The sequence below is a fragment of the Pieris rapae genome, chromosome 14 (genome assembly GCF_905147795.1).
Source record: "Pieris rapae chromosome 14, ilPieRapa1.1, whole genome shotgun sequence".
Lineage (NCBI taxonomy): Eukaryota > Metazoa > Arthropoda > Insecta > Lepidoptera > Pieridae > Pieris > Pieris rapae.
The window spans coordinates 609,556-628,386 of record NC_059522.1 but is presented as its reverse complement, the minus strand read 5'-3'; the positions used below and the strand labels follow the sequence as shown (position 1 = coordinate 628,386).

At 33.9% G+C, this 18,831-nt stretch overlaps 1 protein-coding gene across 2 annotated transcripts; it reads left to right on the top strand.

The window, feature by feature from the left end:
• The first annotated feature begins 769 nt into the window (after window positions 1-769).
• On the top strand, window positions 770-16,189 carry LOC111003370 (potassium channel subfamily K member 15). Of its 2 annotated transcripts, none has more exons than XM_022273830.2 (11): window positions 770-901; window positions 7,152-7,304; window positions 8,930-9,077; window positions 9,689-9,825; window positions 11,538-11,639; window positions 12,457-12,560; window positions 13,060-13,169; window positions 14,188-14,382; window positions 14,453-14,542; window positions 15,083-15,212; window positions 16,082-16,189. In XM_022273830.2, the coding sequence occupies exons 2-11, from the start codon at window positions 7,187-7,189 to the stop codon at window positions 16,148-16,150; spliced, it is 1,203 nt and encodes a 400-aa protein (XP_022129522.2). In that variant the 5' UTR covers window positions 770-901; window positions 7,152-7,186; the 3' UTR covers window positions 16,151-16,189. The 2 variants fall into 2 exon arrangements, with proteins under 2 accessions (XP_022129522.2, XP_022129529.2); XM_022273837.2 differs by having other exon boundaries at window positions 7,149-7,304.
• The last annotated feature ends 2,642 nt before the right edge of the window (window positions 16,190-18,831 follow it).

Genomic DNA, 18,831 nt, shown 5'->3' with positions numbered 1-18,831 from the left:
CATAAAACTGGTATGATGGTTCTACTTCAATAATATACTTCTAATAGTATATATAACATTCTTCTGTCTTAATAAGAAGCCTACCGTCGCACATCGATGATGGCCAAAAGTCAAGGTAAGATGGGCTGATAGACTCGTGTTTGTCGTCGTGGTTGTCGATGGCATTGAAGTGGATCGGCATTACATCCGCTGAGGGACTTTTTGGACAAGCGCAAGATACAAGGCAAGTGAAGTTGTTTACAGCCAACTTTCAATAATAAAGTGGCAGCAGAAGAAGATACTTTTTGAAATTCAAGTGACATATTTCTTATAACAGGACATATTTTTGCACATTTAAATGATGACCCATTTTGTAACCTGAAAGATATCTCTTGTGCATTCACAACTAACTATTAAGTTGAAAAATATTTTTTAAAATATATTTAGTTTATTTATAAATAATACAATCCTGTCCTTACAGGTGATCCTAAATTAAAAAAAAATTACATACTTAACTAGAATGCGTAAGAAATTGATTAGGTACATACGTTTAATACTGTAGTTCATTCAACGGACGAGAAAAAGGGTCAGTGAACTTATGTAATTCGTTAGCTAAATTTATCGAATTATATTTGGCCTTTTTAGAAGGTCGGTCATAGCTGTGGGCACATGAAGTAACCTATGTTTGTTTAAATACAATAAAAACTATGTGCTAGTCTAAATGCTTAGCTGAAACAAGAGATATTATGAAACATCTGCGTTATTTCATCTTTGCTACTTTTAACCGTCGGCTAGTTAGTCCTCGAATGTAGGTCTAAAGAATCACCTGTTTTCTGATCCAAATACACTATTTTATGTACAATATTGTTTGTGATATAGTTATGTGTATGCGTGTTTGTGTTTCGCATTTATTTGTGTATACGTGAGTATGTTAAGATTGATTTATGTAGCCAAGACATTTTGGAATGATTATTTTATTTGGAATTTGATTAATTTCTAGAGACGAGCTTTTAGTTCAGTTCTATATACTAGACAAGGTAACCTATACCATCTAAATGATTAAGAATGTGGTTGCTTTTATTGGAGAAAAAGAACTAGAACTGAGCAATAGAAAGTCATTGAAATATGATAAGATTAATTATTGCATTATACTATGATTTTCTTGATGAATTTCGTTTAGGAAATTTAATTGTTTCTTCATCTGCGTTAATTGAAATTTTAAAATTACTGTTGCCCATTAAATGGTGACTATTAAAACTTTTATGATTATATTATTGCAATTACTATTTAGCTAACAGTTATCCCTTAATAAATATTTCTGAGTACACCTTTGATCGTTTTTAAGTTTTAAAAACAGATTTTTTTTATTAACAATTTCTTTATATATATGGTTTTTGTGGGTCTAAGCAGTATAAAGAAAATAATATACATGTCAAAGCAATGTCATTATTATTAGAGTCATATTAAAAACATATATTCATATATTTTAATTTAGCTTTATTTAGTTTTCTTTCGTTTGATTCCGTTTTATTTCGTTTAATTTTGTTTTATAAAAAAAAATCGGTTTCCAAATTTGCAGTCTCAAAAATATGCCGCCGTTGGCTGCAGCCTATGCAACCTGCTGGTAAATCCACCACTGGATGTTTAATCGACTAAGTGGTGGATAGTTATAGTGATTTCATAGTTCATTATTATTATTAAAAGTACCAAGCTACGTTTAACAAGTGTAAATTATTGTTAACAAGCACTGTCATGTTATGGTATAATTAAAAAATATCAGTGGCGCTTCAACCTTTTTAGTATACCTAAATAGTAGAAAACCTTATTTAGTAGACACCACTGAAGGCCTCAGATTTCTGTATGTATTTGACAAACTAATAGGCAAGTTAACAGCCTGCTGTGCCTGACACACGACGTCGACTTTTGGGTCTAACACAAACCGGTTTCCTCACGATGTTTTCCTTCAGTGTTCGAGCGAATGTTCGAAGCGCAGATCATACCTACGACCGTAAGGATGAGAGTAGCACGCTGTAGCCACTAGGCCAACGGTGCTCATCATGTTATCGTATTTCGGATAAAAAAAAAATTTAAAAGATTGATTGAAATTGAAATCTTTTCTCAAGATCCGCTTGCTCTATTTTTGGTGTAATAAATTTGCCAAAAAACGTATATTACGGCGGAAGTTATATGTCATAATAGTGTGAAGCCAGAGCGATAATAGTTTCTAATATCTTTGCTGTATATCACACTTGTATAGAAATGTGTCCATGACACTTTCAGTGTTGGCCTGGTGCCTTTTGACAGATCAGATTGACAAATAATTATGAAACATCTGAGGTCCAATAATTTTTTTGTAAATCTAATATAATAACTAACCTTAAAATGTAGTAATTAAAATATCTTATTAAAAGGAGTCCCTTTAGGCAAGGTTCCGAAGATACTGGTAGCGTTCCCCCTTTGAATAGCTAGACTAATTCTTTGTCCGAGGTAGCTGCCAGCTCTTCGGTCTCCAGTGATGTCGACTAACCTTTTTGATATTTCCTTAAAAAGCCTTATAGCGCTAGGACCCCACGGACTAAGGGTCTCACCACCGATTGGTACAAAATCATATTTGGAGCCTAGACCCCTGTAGTTTTGTATCTTTTTTTGTCAACCGTGTGTGAAAATTTATGGTTTATTTTAAAAACAATGTCTTCCATTATCCATTGTAGATGTCGTAAAATATCAATAAAATTGTGACATATTGTCTGTGTTGCCAGGTCGCGTTATAAATTCCCTACCGGAGATGTTTTACAATAAAAATGATTTGCGGCTCAAAATACACGTGTTAGGCTAGTTACATACTATTAAAGTTGATTTTTAGTTAAAATGATTAACCAAGTAATGTATTGAAATATTCTACGTCGACTTTTTACGTTTTTAGTATTTAACTACTGTGTTTTAATCTATAAAAGTATCCAACACACATTAAACAAACCAACGCGAGGTTATCTATTAACAGTAAAAGAAACTTGGGACATCAGATACTTAAATTGAATCAACAACATTTATTAGCTAAGTTCTGGGACGTTAATGAAGCTAAATAGTTGTATTTGTTAAACTGTATGTTTCTCTGTGACAAACCAGTGTTAAATGATGTTGCTTGATCATGAATACCACAAAGTCAGATACCTCGCCGATCTTTTAATTAGATTGAGACCGACCGACAGACCGTTTTATAATTTTTTAAATATAAGTATATAAATCGACTTCGAATCGACTTTGTTATTTTAAACAAGGGGAACATGGGTAGAAGCTTACCTGATGTTAAGTGATACTACGCAAGTGCGTAGCTGGCCTTTTATGAATTGGTAAGTTTTATTTAGCCCTAAGTCAAATTGGTCCGGAAATACTTCAGAGATTCGGAAAAACTACAGTTTACATTTTTGATAATAATCTACGGTATAATTTTAATTCTTCTTCTTCTTCTTAAGTGCCTCTTTATTACTGGAGATCGGCCGTCAACCTTTTGAAACGTGTCTTGTGCTGTATCAGATGTAGCAACAATTCCACAGTTGCAATACCCGTAAACTTCCTAAAGTTGCGAGGTCATGACGTCATCAAGGTCTTTACTTATTATAACTAATTAAAGAAGAAGCTGGAAGTGGTCATGGCTCAATACGTGGCTCAGGTAATTTTCAATTGTTTAATGTTCTGCATAAGTTTTTTGACCTTCCATCTCCTTTAAAAACCCTTTACAAAAAAACTGATAACGATAAGCAAGCGAAGACAGCACCTTATTTCAAATTCTTCTGCGCCGGTGGGTATTAACTGTCCATGTTTCACAGCCTTACAGAACAATTGGCAATATGTAACAAAGGAGTTTTATGGATAATTTTCTTTCTTCAACCTTGATTGATGTTTATTGAATCAAATAGTACTGTCGCGTTTATTACTCTTAATTTTTCAGTGAATTAGTTTTTAATTACTTACTTATTTTAATTACGTAAGCAGATTTACTGCAATTTATGCCCTCCCCCTTCCTCTTGTAAGCAAAGCTCTCAAAAATACAGTCAGTACATAAACGTATTCATTTTTGTAGGAATCCTAGAAAATAGAATTCGTTTTCAAGCATATATAATGTGTAGGTAATATGTGTAAAAAAAAGTAATTACTGTTGACGTAATAACCAAATAAGAAAATTAAAGACCCCCTCCCCCATAGTGCTTACATAATACTTGTGGCCCCAGTGGCGCCACACAACTTCTTTAATTATCCCCTGTCTTCGGCGAGTCGCACCTGGGTTATGGTAAGACCTGTTAGGGTTCTTTACTTGTTTGAACCAGAGAAACAAACAAACTCAGGATGCGTTGGTAACTTGCACTTAGTTTACTACACATAAAATACTACTACTACAAAAAAGAATAAAAAACGTATAGTGTGTTCCGCGCTTTACACGGCGCTGGACGTTATAAATATAGAGTGGAATATTATGAATTTCATATTGTCTATGAAAATTTTAGAGTCACGAATGCGATAAAGATGTTAGTTAGATTTCTATTCCGCCTTTGATAATTATATTATTATAGCTAGCAAATCATTGCGATGACGTCAACCTTAAAATGGGTTAACGAAGTTCTTTCTCAAACTTATTCGTTGGGGCCTTAACGCATTCGGGTGATGAAATAAATAATAGCTAATGGGCAGTTTAAAATCCCCCCACCCTACAGAGCAAAATCAAAATCAGATTTAGGCTAATAAAAACCCTTAAATTAAACTAAAATAATAAAACTAGTTTGGTGCAGCGAAGCTTTGTACTTCGCTCACTCCAGTGAGCCCTATTCTGCTGTTCAGGCGATTACCACCACAAGTCGAGCTCCGAGATGCCCTTGCGCTAGTCGCAAGAAGTTTTCAGACATCTGTGAAATTTCAGTGGGGCCTAGGAAGAACATTACACCATCCCGCCATCACAGTGTCTTATTTATTTGCTATATTTGTTTTAAAATGAGTTTTGTTTGATGATTTGCTATTTTAAAAGAAAACCAAGAGTTTTTTACGCCGGTTTTTCTCTCGGCCTATACCTGTCATCTTTGCCGATCTGGCTATGTTATGTTCCATTTATAGCTAGCATTTATTATAAATCAGTATTTGATACATTTTCAGAGTGTATGATGATATAATTGGCCTGAATTGGCTAATTTTCATAATTATTCACTCAAATTTCTGTATCAGTTTTAATGGGTCCATTTAGTAGCTCAAACGAAGACTTTATAAATATATAAAAAATATCATTTATTTATTAAGCAGGGAACAGTTGGCCTAGTGGATTCAGCATGCGACTCTCATCCCTAAGGTCATAGGTTCGATCACCGGCTGTGCATCAATGGACTTTCTTTCTATATGCGCATTTAACATTCGCTCGAACAGTGAAAGAAAACATCGTAAGGAAACCGGCTTGCTATAGACCCAAAAAGTCGACGGCGTGTGTCACAGGAGGCTGATCACCTACTTGCCTATCGACAAATGATCATGATGAAGAAATCTGAGGCCCAAACCTTAATAGGTTGCAGCACCATTAATTTCCTAAATTATCATAATGTAGATAGATGTCAGCGTAAAAAAGAATCCTTTACTTTCTCTTTGCCAAAAACTGTCACTCTCTTAAATCGCCGATGTATGTAAAAAATTGTTACACCACGGCTATTAAACTATTTAATAATCTTTCTAGAAGTTATAGATCACTGACGTGCATTTCTTTAAAGGGAAAGGAGATTAAACTTTTAAAGGCAAGGTACTTTTAAAGCGTGGGCGAGTTTTAAGATCATAAGTTTGACACCAATTCTAAATTACTTAACTCATTATTATGACAACTCATGTTAAAAATTAATATGACATTTACATGCCTATCTATACATGGCTGGTTGTGCAAATTTTTATAATTAATATATCTAATTGTACCACTATCTTAGCAAATAAACGATTTCATTCATCTCTCACGACAGGTAATATGTTAAAAAGACTCTTACTTGGAATGTCCCAATGGGAATAAAATAGGGAGGAAGCCCAAGCTGAGTAGATGAATTAAAAAAGCGGGAAAAGTGGACAATAGTAGCGAAGATGACAGAAAGAATTTGAGAATGAAAGATAGCTGAACGGATGTGTTGTAGTTATATTAAATTTAATAACAACATAAACTTAATCTCATCCTTATAAAAGTATTCAGAAATAGGCCATTATTGTGTTTTTAAATTCCGGTAACACAGGAGTACGATCGCGATATGGGCTTTTACTATTTCAAATAACGATTTAAGACTGGGAATGCACGTTTGTAAGACGTTTGTTTAAATTTAAACTGCCTGCAGAATATCGAACGAAGCACTGTATACAAATGGAAACTTAAACTATTGTTTATCGCTTGATAAATTGAAGGAAATTGGTTTATGTTCAGTTCATCTCTTCCGTTCTACGCCCTTGATTTGATTTGAACAGTAAATGGAAAATTAGAAGCATTCAATGTATATTTCTTTTTTGGCGTTCATAAGTGTGCATATGTTACCTACATGAATAAATTATTTTTGATGTGATTTGATAATATTATGTTGATGTAACATTATCGTGATTCATGGAAAAGTTTATTTTCATGTCGATTTCACTGTTTAAATGTTTTGCTTGATTTTTTTCTTTCGTTCCATTAGTTTTGACTTTATTTATTTATTTATTTATTTACACTTCGTTGCTAAAGAAATACAAATAACACAGTATATATAAATTACAAGGGATGCAACGGGCGGCCTTATCGCTAACAAGCGATCTCTTCCAGGCAACCTTAAACTTTACATCTTATGTAGTGGTTAAAAGAGATCGCTCGAAAAAGATAGGGGTGCCAATTGCCTTCCGTTAGTTTTTTATTTATTTTAATTGTATTTCCAAGTATTTCTGTATACTTGCGACGAAGTGTTTATAAATAAAATCCTTACATATGTAACTAACGATGAATTTCTCTAGTACCTAGATTGGTTCATATAATATGATTGAAGTGAACCGGACTGAAAATCGTGACATGTATTGTTGAAACATAGTTTGTCGTTGGACTTGAGTTAATCAGATCGGATTAGTTGTTAAAAACATGTAAAATAAATAATGACATAATTTTTTTTTTAATTCAGTTTATGTTTTATTTTTATTTTCAGCAGATGTCGCCTGAGGTAGTCATAATGTGCGGTGGGTGATGGCGCGACGCAGGCGCAGGCTGGCTTCGCGCGTGCGCGGCTATGTGCGTGGCTTCCTCGCCTTCCTCTTCAGCAATGTTGGCGTTGTTGTTCTAGTCATCGCCTATACCATAGCTGGTAAGTTTATAAAAAAAATCTAAAGACCGATTGTGTCCGAAAATATTTATTATTATTATAAAACATAAAACAATTGCCTATCTAGCGAACTGTGAACAACACCCGGTGGGGGGTAGTACACTCTACCCTAAAAGGCCGGCAACGCATCCAATAAAATTGGGGTTCATAGGCTGCATGCCCTTTTTGGGCATCCCGTACAAAAAAATATCTACATTTTTCGTATATAAAATATTATACTATTATAGTAAGACGTGATTATTATATTGAGTAAGTATTCTTATGCTCCTAATTGTAAACGTACTATGAAATGTTAATTAACTGAAATATAAAGGCTTTAGGCTCGCTATTAATATATGTTCATGTTAGCATGAACCTTATGTAGATAAGTTTGTGCGTGTGTGTGCGTAGTGTTATAAATAGCAGCCATTAAATCCTCCACTTCTATGAAACTCAACTTTTGCAGCTACTAGTATAGTTACTGCTCGTATGTTTAGGTGGTACAAAACGATATGAGGGTAGTATAAAAATAAATAGTACAAATAGCTGAATTAACGATATAATAAATATTAAATGTCCTGAACGTGTATTTTAAATTTGTTACCGAATTGGTTTTCATTAGGGTAATGGAATATTTAACTTTGGTCGGCTTTTGTTAGATTAATAGGTTTTACGTGGGCACTGCGGTAAATGGAAATTAAAATAAATCTAATATGAAATTGGTTAGCTATAGGTATTAATTAAAGTAAATATTTGACCAGGTTGGCTTGATGCTATCACTTGATGAAGATCATCCATATCCTCTGGTGAACTGTTCCACATGCAGATGTCTCTCTTTACAAGAAACGACGATCTTAATCCTGCAGTCTGAGACATTATGTCAACATCGAAAGAGTGAAAGAGTTTATATGAAAAGATAGAAAGAACTCTGGTTGTAGTAATAGCAGATGAACTGATTTTTAAACTGAAATTATTGAAATATCATTCAAATTAATCTTTAATACTAATAAAATGTAACAACAACCTTCGATTTTGCAAAACAAAACGATGCTGAAATACGATTGTGCCAGCGTGCGATAGAAATAAGTATTTTTGGATAAGTGAAGCAAAAATAATAGAGCAATATGCATTACAACTCAAATGTGATGGGCAGGTCTCGTAGCCCAGTGAAATGAATGGAAAATAAACAAGGGTAGACCAATAGAGAGATGGGTAGACGAGATCGAAAGAGTAGCTGGAAAAAAACTGTATAGCGACGGCAAAAAAGCCTAGATAGTAAAACTCTATATATCTACTGTTGTTAAATAATAATAATTATTGGGAACTTGAACTAAATATCAATTTAATGAAAAGGTTAATATCTACCTTTAAATAGAGAGCCAATCAATAATCATTGCAATATGTAAACTTTAAAGTCGTCTTTTAATTAGTCTTTCTTCTAAGTGATTTGAAAATATTTTTAAGATTTCTCCCATAACAAATTATCTATTAAGTATCGTAATATTTGTGTATCGTTATTAGTGTAGTACCCATGTAAATCAAATATTAAAAAACTTCATATATTCTGTGGTTCGATCTATTCCCTATAAATTTCAGGTAAAATTTTACAACTTATTGAGTACTTTCAGGTGCATTTATGTTTCAAGCAATTGAGGGTGCGAGCGAGATGGAGAGAGTTAGTAATATGACTAGGGAAAGGGACAACACTGCTCAATACTTGTGGCAAAATGTAACGTTAACGCTCAATTTGTTCAACGAAACTGCTCTCAAAGAGAGGTGAGCTTTTTGTACTGATTAAAGCAAAATTGAGCGCCTATAAATTACTGTGGAAGACATCAAAATATAATAAACCTACTAGCTACAACCTTCTTAGTCCTGAGCATCAGATTTCTGTATCTGTTTCATGATTTGTAAGTGATGTCCTGTGACACAGGTCTAACCTTTTGGGTCTTAGGCAAGTCGGTTTCCTCACGATGTCTTCATTGTTTGAGCGATTGTTATGCTCAGAACAGAAACCGTAGACAAAGTCTATAGGTGGTCGAACTTACAATCTCAGGTATGCATCGCACGCGGATGCACTAACGCCAAAACCCAATTACCTATCTCAATCCATTTTTGACAATCTGAGATAGACATCTCAATCGAAATATTGATTAATTGTGCCAATAACCAATCGATGGATTGTAATAGCCATCTGTTGAGCTGTCCATGGTGGGTGGGATTTGTGTATGCCGATAGACCTTTGGGATGCAGATAGAAGATCGATCGACTGTCACGTTCTGATCTCAGATTGTTTTCAATCTGATAATATTATTTGATATAAACCTGTTTAAGTAATTTTGTATAATTAAAAAAAGGCGTCAAATAAGTTTAATTTGTGTTTTTAGAATAAGCATAGAACTATTACATTATCAAAGGAAAATAGTCGTTGCGGTGCGGCGCGGTTGGGATGGCGGCATATCATCGCGACAGTGGAGTTTCTCATCAGCTTTCCTGTACTCTATGACAGTCATCACCACTATAGGTACACTTTTACTTAAATTGTAATAAATATAAGTAAAAGTCCTAATTTTAATACAAAAGGAATTTAAAGAAAAACACTTTTTTAACGGATTATAGATATGTATTATTATATTTAAACTTATAATTATTTGTACATAATTTTAAATCTATAATCCGTTAAAAAAGTGTTTTTCTTTAAATGTGTAAAAGTTATGTAAATAAAAGACAATACAAAAGGAATTGTTGTATGGCGAATCATAATACATCTATTTACGCAGGTTACTTTATACATAATACAACTTAATGTTACATATAAAATTCTCGTGTCGCGGTGTTTGTGGTTAAAAAATATTTTTTTTTTAAATTTTTTTTTATCAACTGTATCAACAGCATTAAAAAAATACATACAACCCTAAATTTTCAACCCTCTACGATCAACCCCTATTTTTTATTATAAATGATATATATACATGGTAAAATGACGTTTGCCACGTCAGCTAGTACTTAATACAATTTAATACATCATTAATACTTTATACAGGCTACATTATTAATACTTAATAACAATAAGTTATTAAACAATAGCGCTTCAACGTTTGGTAATGCCCTCTGTTTAGTACTCTGTAATATCTGATAAAGCGAAACTAAACCCGACGTTCTTGTATATGTCAATACCGCTTTCTCAATACAGAGTTCACCAGTGCAGATTCTGTATTAGGTTTTGATCAGCCTACAGTGCCTGACACACCTTCAATTGTCTTATAAGGTTTCCTCACCATGTTTATAAAATCAGAGTAAATAATTATATAATTTTTTAATATTTATTAAAAACGTTCCAGTTAGACAGTAATTAGTATTGTGAAGGTGTCAATTTCGATTTTTTTTTATAAAACAGGGGGAAAACATATTTTTGAAATTTTGCATTACCTCAACTTACGAAGACGAATTCTTCGTTCTTGTCATCAAGAAAAGAGCACACACATTCTTTGTCAGGTTCAGGTTCAGGTGCCCATGGGTGGCGATAAGCCCTTCTCTCTAAATGACCCATAAAAACTGCAAAAATACCAAGAGCTTAATTCAAACATGTGTATTTCTTACATTTGACACGGCGCCAACAAAATAATTTACGCTCAACACGTTATCTCGAACATAAATCTATTTAGAATCGCTTTAATTAATCAATCTAAATTCATTTGTAACACAAGGATTATTGTACCACATTTTTTCATGTAGCATGTCTTACTAGATACGATTCCCAGCCGATAAAATATGCCGTTTTGATTTATCTTTTCCATGGCTTAAAGCTGTTGATTGCTCTTGTTCTGCAGTCTTGTCGGACATCTGTGTCATTGTTGAAATAGAGATGGATTATATGATATACTATAGAGATAGAGTCTTTTGCCCTAGCTGAAGCTTCTCTTCTATCTGTAGTGAATGCGCATTAAACTCTTGCTTAGAAGATGAAGTAAAACATTGTCAGGTAAACGGCCAACCCGTATGAAAAGAAGACTATATCAAATAGCCTCTTCTTCCTTGCGTATCTATCTATATAAAATTACTGATAAGCTCACAAGCTCATCCAAAAAATGTCACTTAGAATCAAAGCAAACAAATACCGGTCAACCCGAAAGTCGAGATGTGTCAGGCACAGTAGGCTCACCTACTTGTTTATTAAGAAAAAAACTAAACAGATATCTCTCGAATCATGAATATCATATTTTTACAATTTTTTAGGGTATGGACACCTCAGTCCACGAACTAGTTGGGGAAAGATAGTAACTATATTCTATGCTCTACTGGGCATGCCGTTGTTTCTGCTATATCTGAGTAATGTTGGTAAGTAATATGTTTCTTTTTTTATATATATTTATGCTATATTGCGCTATGCTAGATTTATGCAAATGCGCGCGCGGGTCATCCTACATGGAGAGGCCCACGGTAACACGGTACAGAGGCAGAGCTTACGCTCGATGGGATGATGACATCCAAATAATCGCGGGTCCCCAATAGCTCGGGATAAAGGAAGATGGCAAGCCTTGGAGGAGGTCAAAAATTAAAATGAAAGTCTCATTGCACTGTTAAAACTAAAGTACTGCCTCTTTTTATGATAACATAAACACAATTTGACAGAAAGAGACGAAAAAGTACTTTAGTTGAAAATGCAATTAAACTTAGTTTTAGTTATTACTAGGTAACCCGGCGCACTTTGTACCGCCTAATAATTAACGAATGTGCTGTTAGCTGAATATAAATTATGATTTAATGCAATAACTACAAAAGAAATTAACAGAAAAAGAATTATAACCCTTGGGTTCGAAATCTTTATTTAAATATCTATAACATTAAATGTTTGATAGTCACAAACCCCATGGTCATTTTGTATTGGATTTTTCTAGTAACTTTACTAATACTTTTATAGTTATTTGATGACAAATCCATTTAGAACCATGAAAATCAGTACAGCCGTTCTCGAGTTACATTAAAAAGTCAGATATATTGCATAGTAAAATCTCCTTGCTGATGTAGTTGTTTACATGACACAAATAAGTCGCCAGTGACTCGGGTCAATTTAAAAACCTGCTTATGACTTAATAAACAGAAAAAAATATATACTTCATTAAAGTATCTATATATAATGTATTCTATTTCGTAGGTGATTTGCTTGCGAACTGGTTCAAATGCATATATGCACTAGTCTGCATGTGCAGAGGCTGTCCTGGGTTCACGAGGCGACGCGTTGTTCACTTTAGATCACAGGTATACATAAATATTTACTGCCATTCCCAAGGGCCGTAATGCAAGGCAGAAAGCACCACCTTTTTTTGAAAATTAACAAAAAATACGTTCGTGACAGCGTAGAAAAAAATATTCTTGTAATTAAACTAATTGGTAAAACAGAAAGTTGGAATCTTGGCCTAGTGGCTTAAGCGTACCACTCTCAAACCTGAGGTCGTTGGTCCAATCCACCAAGTTGGTGCACCAATCAATTTCTGTGTACGCGCGTATTTAACATTCGCTCGAACGGTGAACAAGGACAATGCAAGGATATCGGCTAGACCCAAAAAGTTGATGGCGTGGTCAGGCATAGAAGGCTGATCATCTACTTGTCTATTAGATTGACAGATACATATACAGAAATCTAAGACCTAGACTTAACAAGATCAGAAAAGAAAAACAAAAATTAGAAAATAATCTCAGCACTACAACTCAAATGGGTAGTTATTTTTAGTTTTTAGCAAATCGTTTTTTCTTTCAGCTGGAACTAAGTGATGTTGAGAGTATTGAACGACCAGTAGGATGGAGGCCAGAGTACTCAGAGTCGGAGTACACTCCTGAACCAGTTTCCTACGCTACTCAGAATCCTAGGTGAGTTTCAATGACAGCGACATGATTTAACAAAAATCTTAATTACGAATGCCAAAAGAAAAACTCTATTATTTAAAATCATCACATACATATTTCTATAATTACCCTAAGTAATTCATCATCAACAATTAACTTTATTTAATTATTATATAAAGCCAATGCAAAAACTTATCAACGCGTTTATAATATTTATTTTTTAAAAGATTTTTTTACGAGACAAATTATCTTTTCCTCGATAGCTATATGTGTTTATATAAGTCTTCCGAGATCTAGTAATTTTTTAAATTATTTCCATTTTGATTACGTTTCAGTTTGAATAAAATTTAATTTGAACGTTAATTAAAGATGCTTCAATATTTCGTTGTTTCTGCTAATTACAGTACAGGAATGTATCGAACGGGTTTCGTTCGTTGTTAAATTTAAAGTATACAACTATGTTGATTAAATTTTAAGATAAATTTCGCATGATTTAATTTACTTTGTTATGCTGCTAGTCTATTAAATTAATTATGTTTAATTTTTTTTCACGAAAAGCGTTTATTGCAGTTATTATAACAATTTTATAGACATAAATCGAATGTATCATACTTATTTAAATATATTTTGTAATTATTTAAGTTTAATGTGAAATGTCCCAAACTTTAGAAGAAAAACTAACTGTAAGCAAGCGATTAAAAGAGTGGTTTATCTTAGGTTGAATTCTCTGCCTTATATATATTTAAGGTGCAATATTATAATCGATTTTACCTGTAAAATAATTAAAATACTTTTGGTACTTCTACCCTGGTTGATTCTTGATAATCTCTTTCGAAAGGGCAAGTTAGTGATCAGCTTTCTGTGCCTGGCACACAACGATCTTTGCCAGACCCAAGGAATACCAGTTTAATCACAATGTCTTCACAGTATGAGACCTGTGATTCGCCCACAAGACCTTCAGTAAATGTTGAGAGATGCACGTTGAAGCCAAAAGCCAAATCTCTCGATAACAATGAAATATAAATAATATTCTTGTTCATAGACCAGATCCAAGAAGAGATTACTTCCGAAGCATATCTCTCCCTCAACCATCACGAAACCCTCGTCCAGACCCAATCAGGGGTTGGTCTGAACCGCTTCCTCGTCCAGGGAGTGTCTCCAGCGACTTCACCTATGTCACCTTCGACGTGCAAACCATCACTGTACCGATAAGTGCCTGTGTTGCATTCATGGTTGGGTAAGTTCAGGGACAAATGAAGTAATATTCAGTTTTTGAGTTTTTCGTAATAACACTTTTGCTTTTTCAGGTATTTAGTTTTCGGATCAATGTTGTTTGGGATGTGGGAAAAATGGGATAAACTGGACGGAGCGTATTTCTGCTTTATATCACTTAGCAGGTGCGTTATTTTTTTATAGAACAATGGCAAATGTGCAGGAAAGCCTCCTGATAATACGCGTCCCCATTCACACCAGTCAAAGCCAGAATGCTCGCGAGTGCAGGTCTTTAAGGACCTATCCAGTAGCCAATGTCCAAAAATAGCATATTGTTTCTTTCTATATTTTGTCATCGAAATAGGAGCACGCACTTACATTCTCGTGGGAACAACACGCAAATACACTACAAGTAGCACCCGTTCACGAGTATGACGTATGGCCAGCCATCGACCCTCGGCCCCAAGCCCCTATTATGTGCAAACTCCCAAAAATCATGCCTATAAAGTAAACTCTTGCAATTGTTGTTTTGCTCACGTGACCACTTCCATACCAACCAAGTAACCAAGGTGTTATTTTTCCCAAAATATTTCGTCCTCTGTATCTTGACCTAGTCCCGATACTCACGAGAGAAACACAAAATATCACTACCAGGGCAGCATGTATCGATCTTCATCGGTGAAGGATACAATTGAGGAGATCTTGATGGTATTTTGTAATTACAGCATTGGATTCGGTGACTTCGTTCCAGGAGAGCGAGTGTACACTCCGCGGATAGAGACGTCCTTCATTGTCTGCTCTCTCTATCTCATGCTGGGCATGGCGTTGGTGGCCATGTGTTTTAATTTAATGCAAGTAAGTGAAAAAACTTCAACGGTTCATGGGTCAGAGAACATTCTCTTTCCTTATCATACAGTATATAATTATTGTTTCGCGGCGAATCGAACCCAAAACTTCCAGTATATATAAAATAATATACAACTTGCTACGGTCCTGACATGGCATCTCTCGCTTCATGAACTTGTATGGCATTCAACATGCATGCTCGTCGGTTATATATTTTAACTTGTCCCTTGTCCAGTACCTCCTGGATTTGGTCCAGGGATTTCATCAGATACGGATTCAGATTCAAACAAAAATCAGTTTTGTCTTGCTAAGCTCGAACATATAACTACCAATATTTGACAAGCTTTCTTTACCTATCCATAGCGCTAAATTACCTGCATCATGAGCACACCCTGAACATACACTAACTTTCACACCATCACACAATACAGCCGAATTAGGTGTATTGTATTTAATTATTTTTATTAATTTTTCCTTCCGTAAATGTTTGAAGCTTGTGGTATAAATTATGTTCCATCTCTGGCATTATCTTTAGTATAATTGTTTCTTTTTATACATAATTGATATATAGTTGTAAGATTATGAAAAAAAAAATGAATTTCAAAAAACCATTTGGGTCAAAACCCTCCAATTTCTAACTACTATACAAATATTTGTACTAAATGTATTATAGAATCACTGGTTACTTGCAGAACTAGATACGAACTTATCCTGAAAAACTAAATTAGTCCAATTGAACTCTTTTATCTTAAGTTTTTTTATCTCTCACTTAATCTCTTTTAAATTGCCATTAAGCTGGCATGAAAAGTCTTAAGACTCATTTATTTTTATTAATATTTATACCATAAACAAAACTAATTTCACGTTTTATTTTTCAGGAACAAGTACTACACTACTACGCATGTCTTAAGCGCGTCATTAAGAGAATTTGTCGGTGCAAAAGATGACATTAATAAAATAATAAAAAAAATATTGTTTCATTGTCCAAATGTTTACTCCTTTTTCTGTACAGTACAACAAATTGCTTGTTTTGACGATAAATATGCCACCCTCAACTTCGAGATGTGTTAGTTACAGAATAATAATAATAAGTACTATTTTTTTAAAGAAGGGTGCAAACTGGCAGGAGGCTCATCTGATGTTAAGTGATATCGCCCATGGACACTCTCAATGCTAGAGTGCTCGCGAGTGCGTTGCCGGCCTTTTAAGAATTCGTACCTACGCTCTATTCTTAAACTTCAGTGAGCTGGTTCCACAAAGCGGTGGTGCATATACATCACAATAACATATAAAAGAAGTTTCTCTCAGAAACCCAAACATAAAAGAAATAAAAAAAAAAGCAATACAGTACTTACAACTTTACTAAATATAAAAATACATACACATATAACAATGGTCTATTAGTTAAATATTGTTAGAAGTTTCTTTCATGTTAATTTCGTCTGCTAGGTGATAGATCTTTACGGCCAAAATAAAAGATTTCTACAATTGCATGGTAGTGATTCAAGGAACGGGAATAAACTACGTATCTCACAATATTCATAGAAGTAATGTCGTAATTAGTAATGCCAACATTGGCATCGCGCGGAACAAAAACTGATATAATTGAAAGTTATAGACTTTCAAGTTGGAATATACCAGAAAGAAAAAAATACACATAGTAAAAAGGATGTATAGTTGATGTAGAGAGTGTACTAGCCGATACACTGATAATTTTACGGAAAACAGAAATATACGCTTCACCTAAATACATACTCAAATGTGTATTACCTACAACCATTTGTATACGGGTCCGAAAACAACAATTTTGTTGTCTAAGCTTCGTTTATAATCAAGGTTATAAGAAAATAAACTCGACATAAATATAAGGAAACACAACATTACTCAATACATCCGTTTCGCTTTGTCTTCCGGGCGGTTAGAACGTGGCCCACAGATAAGATTGTACGTGCAACAACAGGGACGGACTCAATTAGGTATTGATTGGGGCCTCAATATGCCAAGTTAAAATGGGTTAAAATAAAATTGCGAGTAAAGTCAATACGGTTATATTTTTATGGGTAATGCATGCATCATTATGTTGGTTGGCATTTTAAATTATAAATATGTCAACTATATTTTTGAGTGTCTCTGTTAGTAAGTATTGAATATGTCACATTGCTGTAGTGTTTTATCTTACCCGCTCTACGCCCTTGCGAACTGGTGGTAAATGTAAATTTACGATTAATTTAATTTGTTTTTCTTGACGTTCATAAGTGTACATATTTACCTAAATGAATAAAGATATTATGACTATGACTATGACTATGACTATCACAACAAATAACGTATTAAGTTAAACTAAAATGTTTTATATCAGATAGTGCTGTGTATCAGATATCAGCAGTGTCAAAGTGTTTTCGCATGATTGCCATTTCCTGAAATTTGGTTATTTTTTTAAACTTAAAACTTCCGTCATCTGTTTTTTAAGTCCTGGTCGTCGGTCGACAACTTAGCGTTATTTCGTGCAGTGGATCCAGCTACGCACTAAAGTATATCCAAAACAATTCAACTTAGGGTCCTTCAAGAAAAAAGCGAATCAATTCATAAAAGGCAAAAAAATCGTACTCGCAAGCTTTCTTGGATTGAGTATCCATATGCAGCGCTATCACCTAACTCCGGTGACGCTTTTTCCCGTTTGCTTTGTTTGTTTCTTTAAACCTTCAATTGTAGATAATATTTTACCTGATGTTTAAATTCAGGTGGCCATAAATGACCTCTACGTGTAAGTTCAACCCTGTACGCATTCATTTCTTGCAGAAAATGGATGTGCTGTAGTACTCAAGGAGTAGCTAATCTCGAGAAAGAGTGAGCACTCCGCAAAAAGAGTTTGCAACCCGCAAGCCACTTACTTACATTATGTGTTAAGGAATGCACTCAGGCCTTGTTAGGGGAGAATTTCATTAGCCGATCTGATTTTAATTTAGATTAAACTCACTCATTCACTCACTCACACATTTGCACCCACACGCTCATTTATGCAAACAAAAATAAATTAAATTAAAGATGCAAATTAGTTATATAAAAATATAAAGGAATTTATAATTAAGTTTGTTATGGAAGAGCTGGAAACCCTGACACTGTTATTTTTTACTTAAAAGGGTTCCGTTATCTGACATATTTCAATGCACATGTAATTAATAAAAATAATAAATAGAAAATATCAATTTATCAACTAAAATATACATATTTTATACATGGATGTATGATATTAGTACCATATATGCATCTAGTGTATACTTACAGAAAACGCATAAACAATGATTACTTAATAATATCTTAGTAGAGCAGCTAAACTGTGACCATTTATTTTTCCCAACAGTTAGTCATAACTAAGGTTCATTTCATCTTTTACTGTCAAATGGCCTTAAAGCCATTGTGAAAGAATAAAGAGATGGATTTATTTTTGTGAGTGTATTTTTAGCATAAACATAAATAAATTCTTGCTTTCAATTTTAATAAATAAAATGAACATTTAATAATGTAATAATAATTTCAATTTTCTTAACCTACATAGTAATTATGATTAAACATTAAAATAAATTTAGAAATTTTAGTCCGTGTGGCTTTTAACGCAGGCAGTATTTCC

Excerpts from the sequence above, each read along its gene's own strand:
- LOC111003370 (XM_022273830.2), top strand. The coding sequence starts at position 7,187 with ATGGCGCGACGCAGGCGCAGGCTGGCTTCGCGCGTGCGCGGCTATGTG. Across the intron at positions 13,170-14,187 it reads TACGCTACTCAGAATCCTAG|ACCAGATCCAAGAAGAGATT; the intron begins GTGAGTTTCAAT and ends TCTTGTTCATAG. Across the intron at positions 14,543-15,082 it reads TGCTTTATATCACTTAGCAG|CATTGGATTCGGTGACTTCG; the intron begins GTGCGTTATTTT and ends TTGTAATTACAG.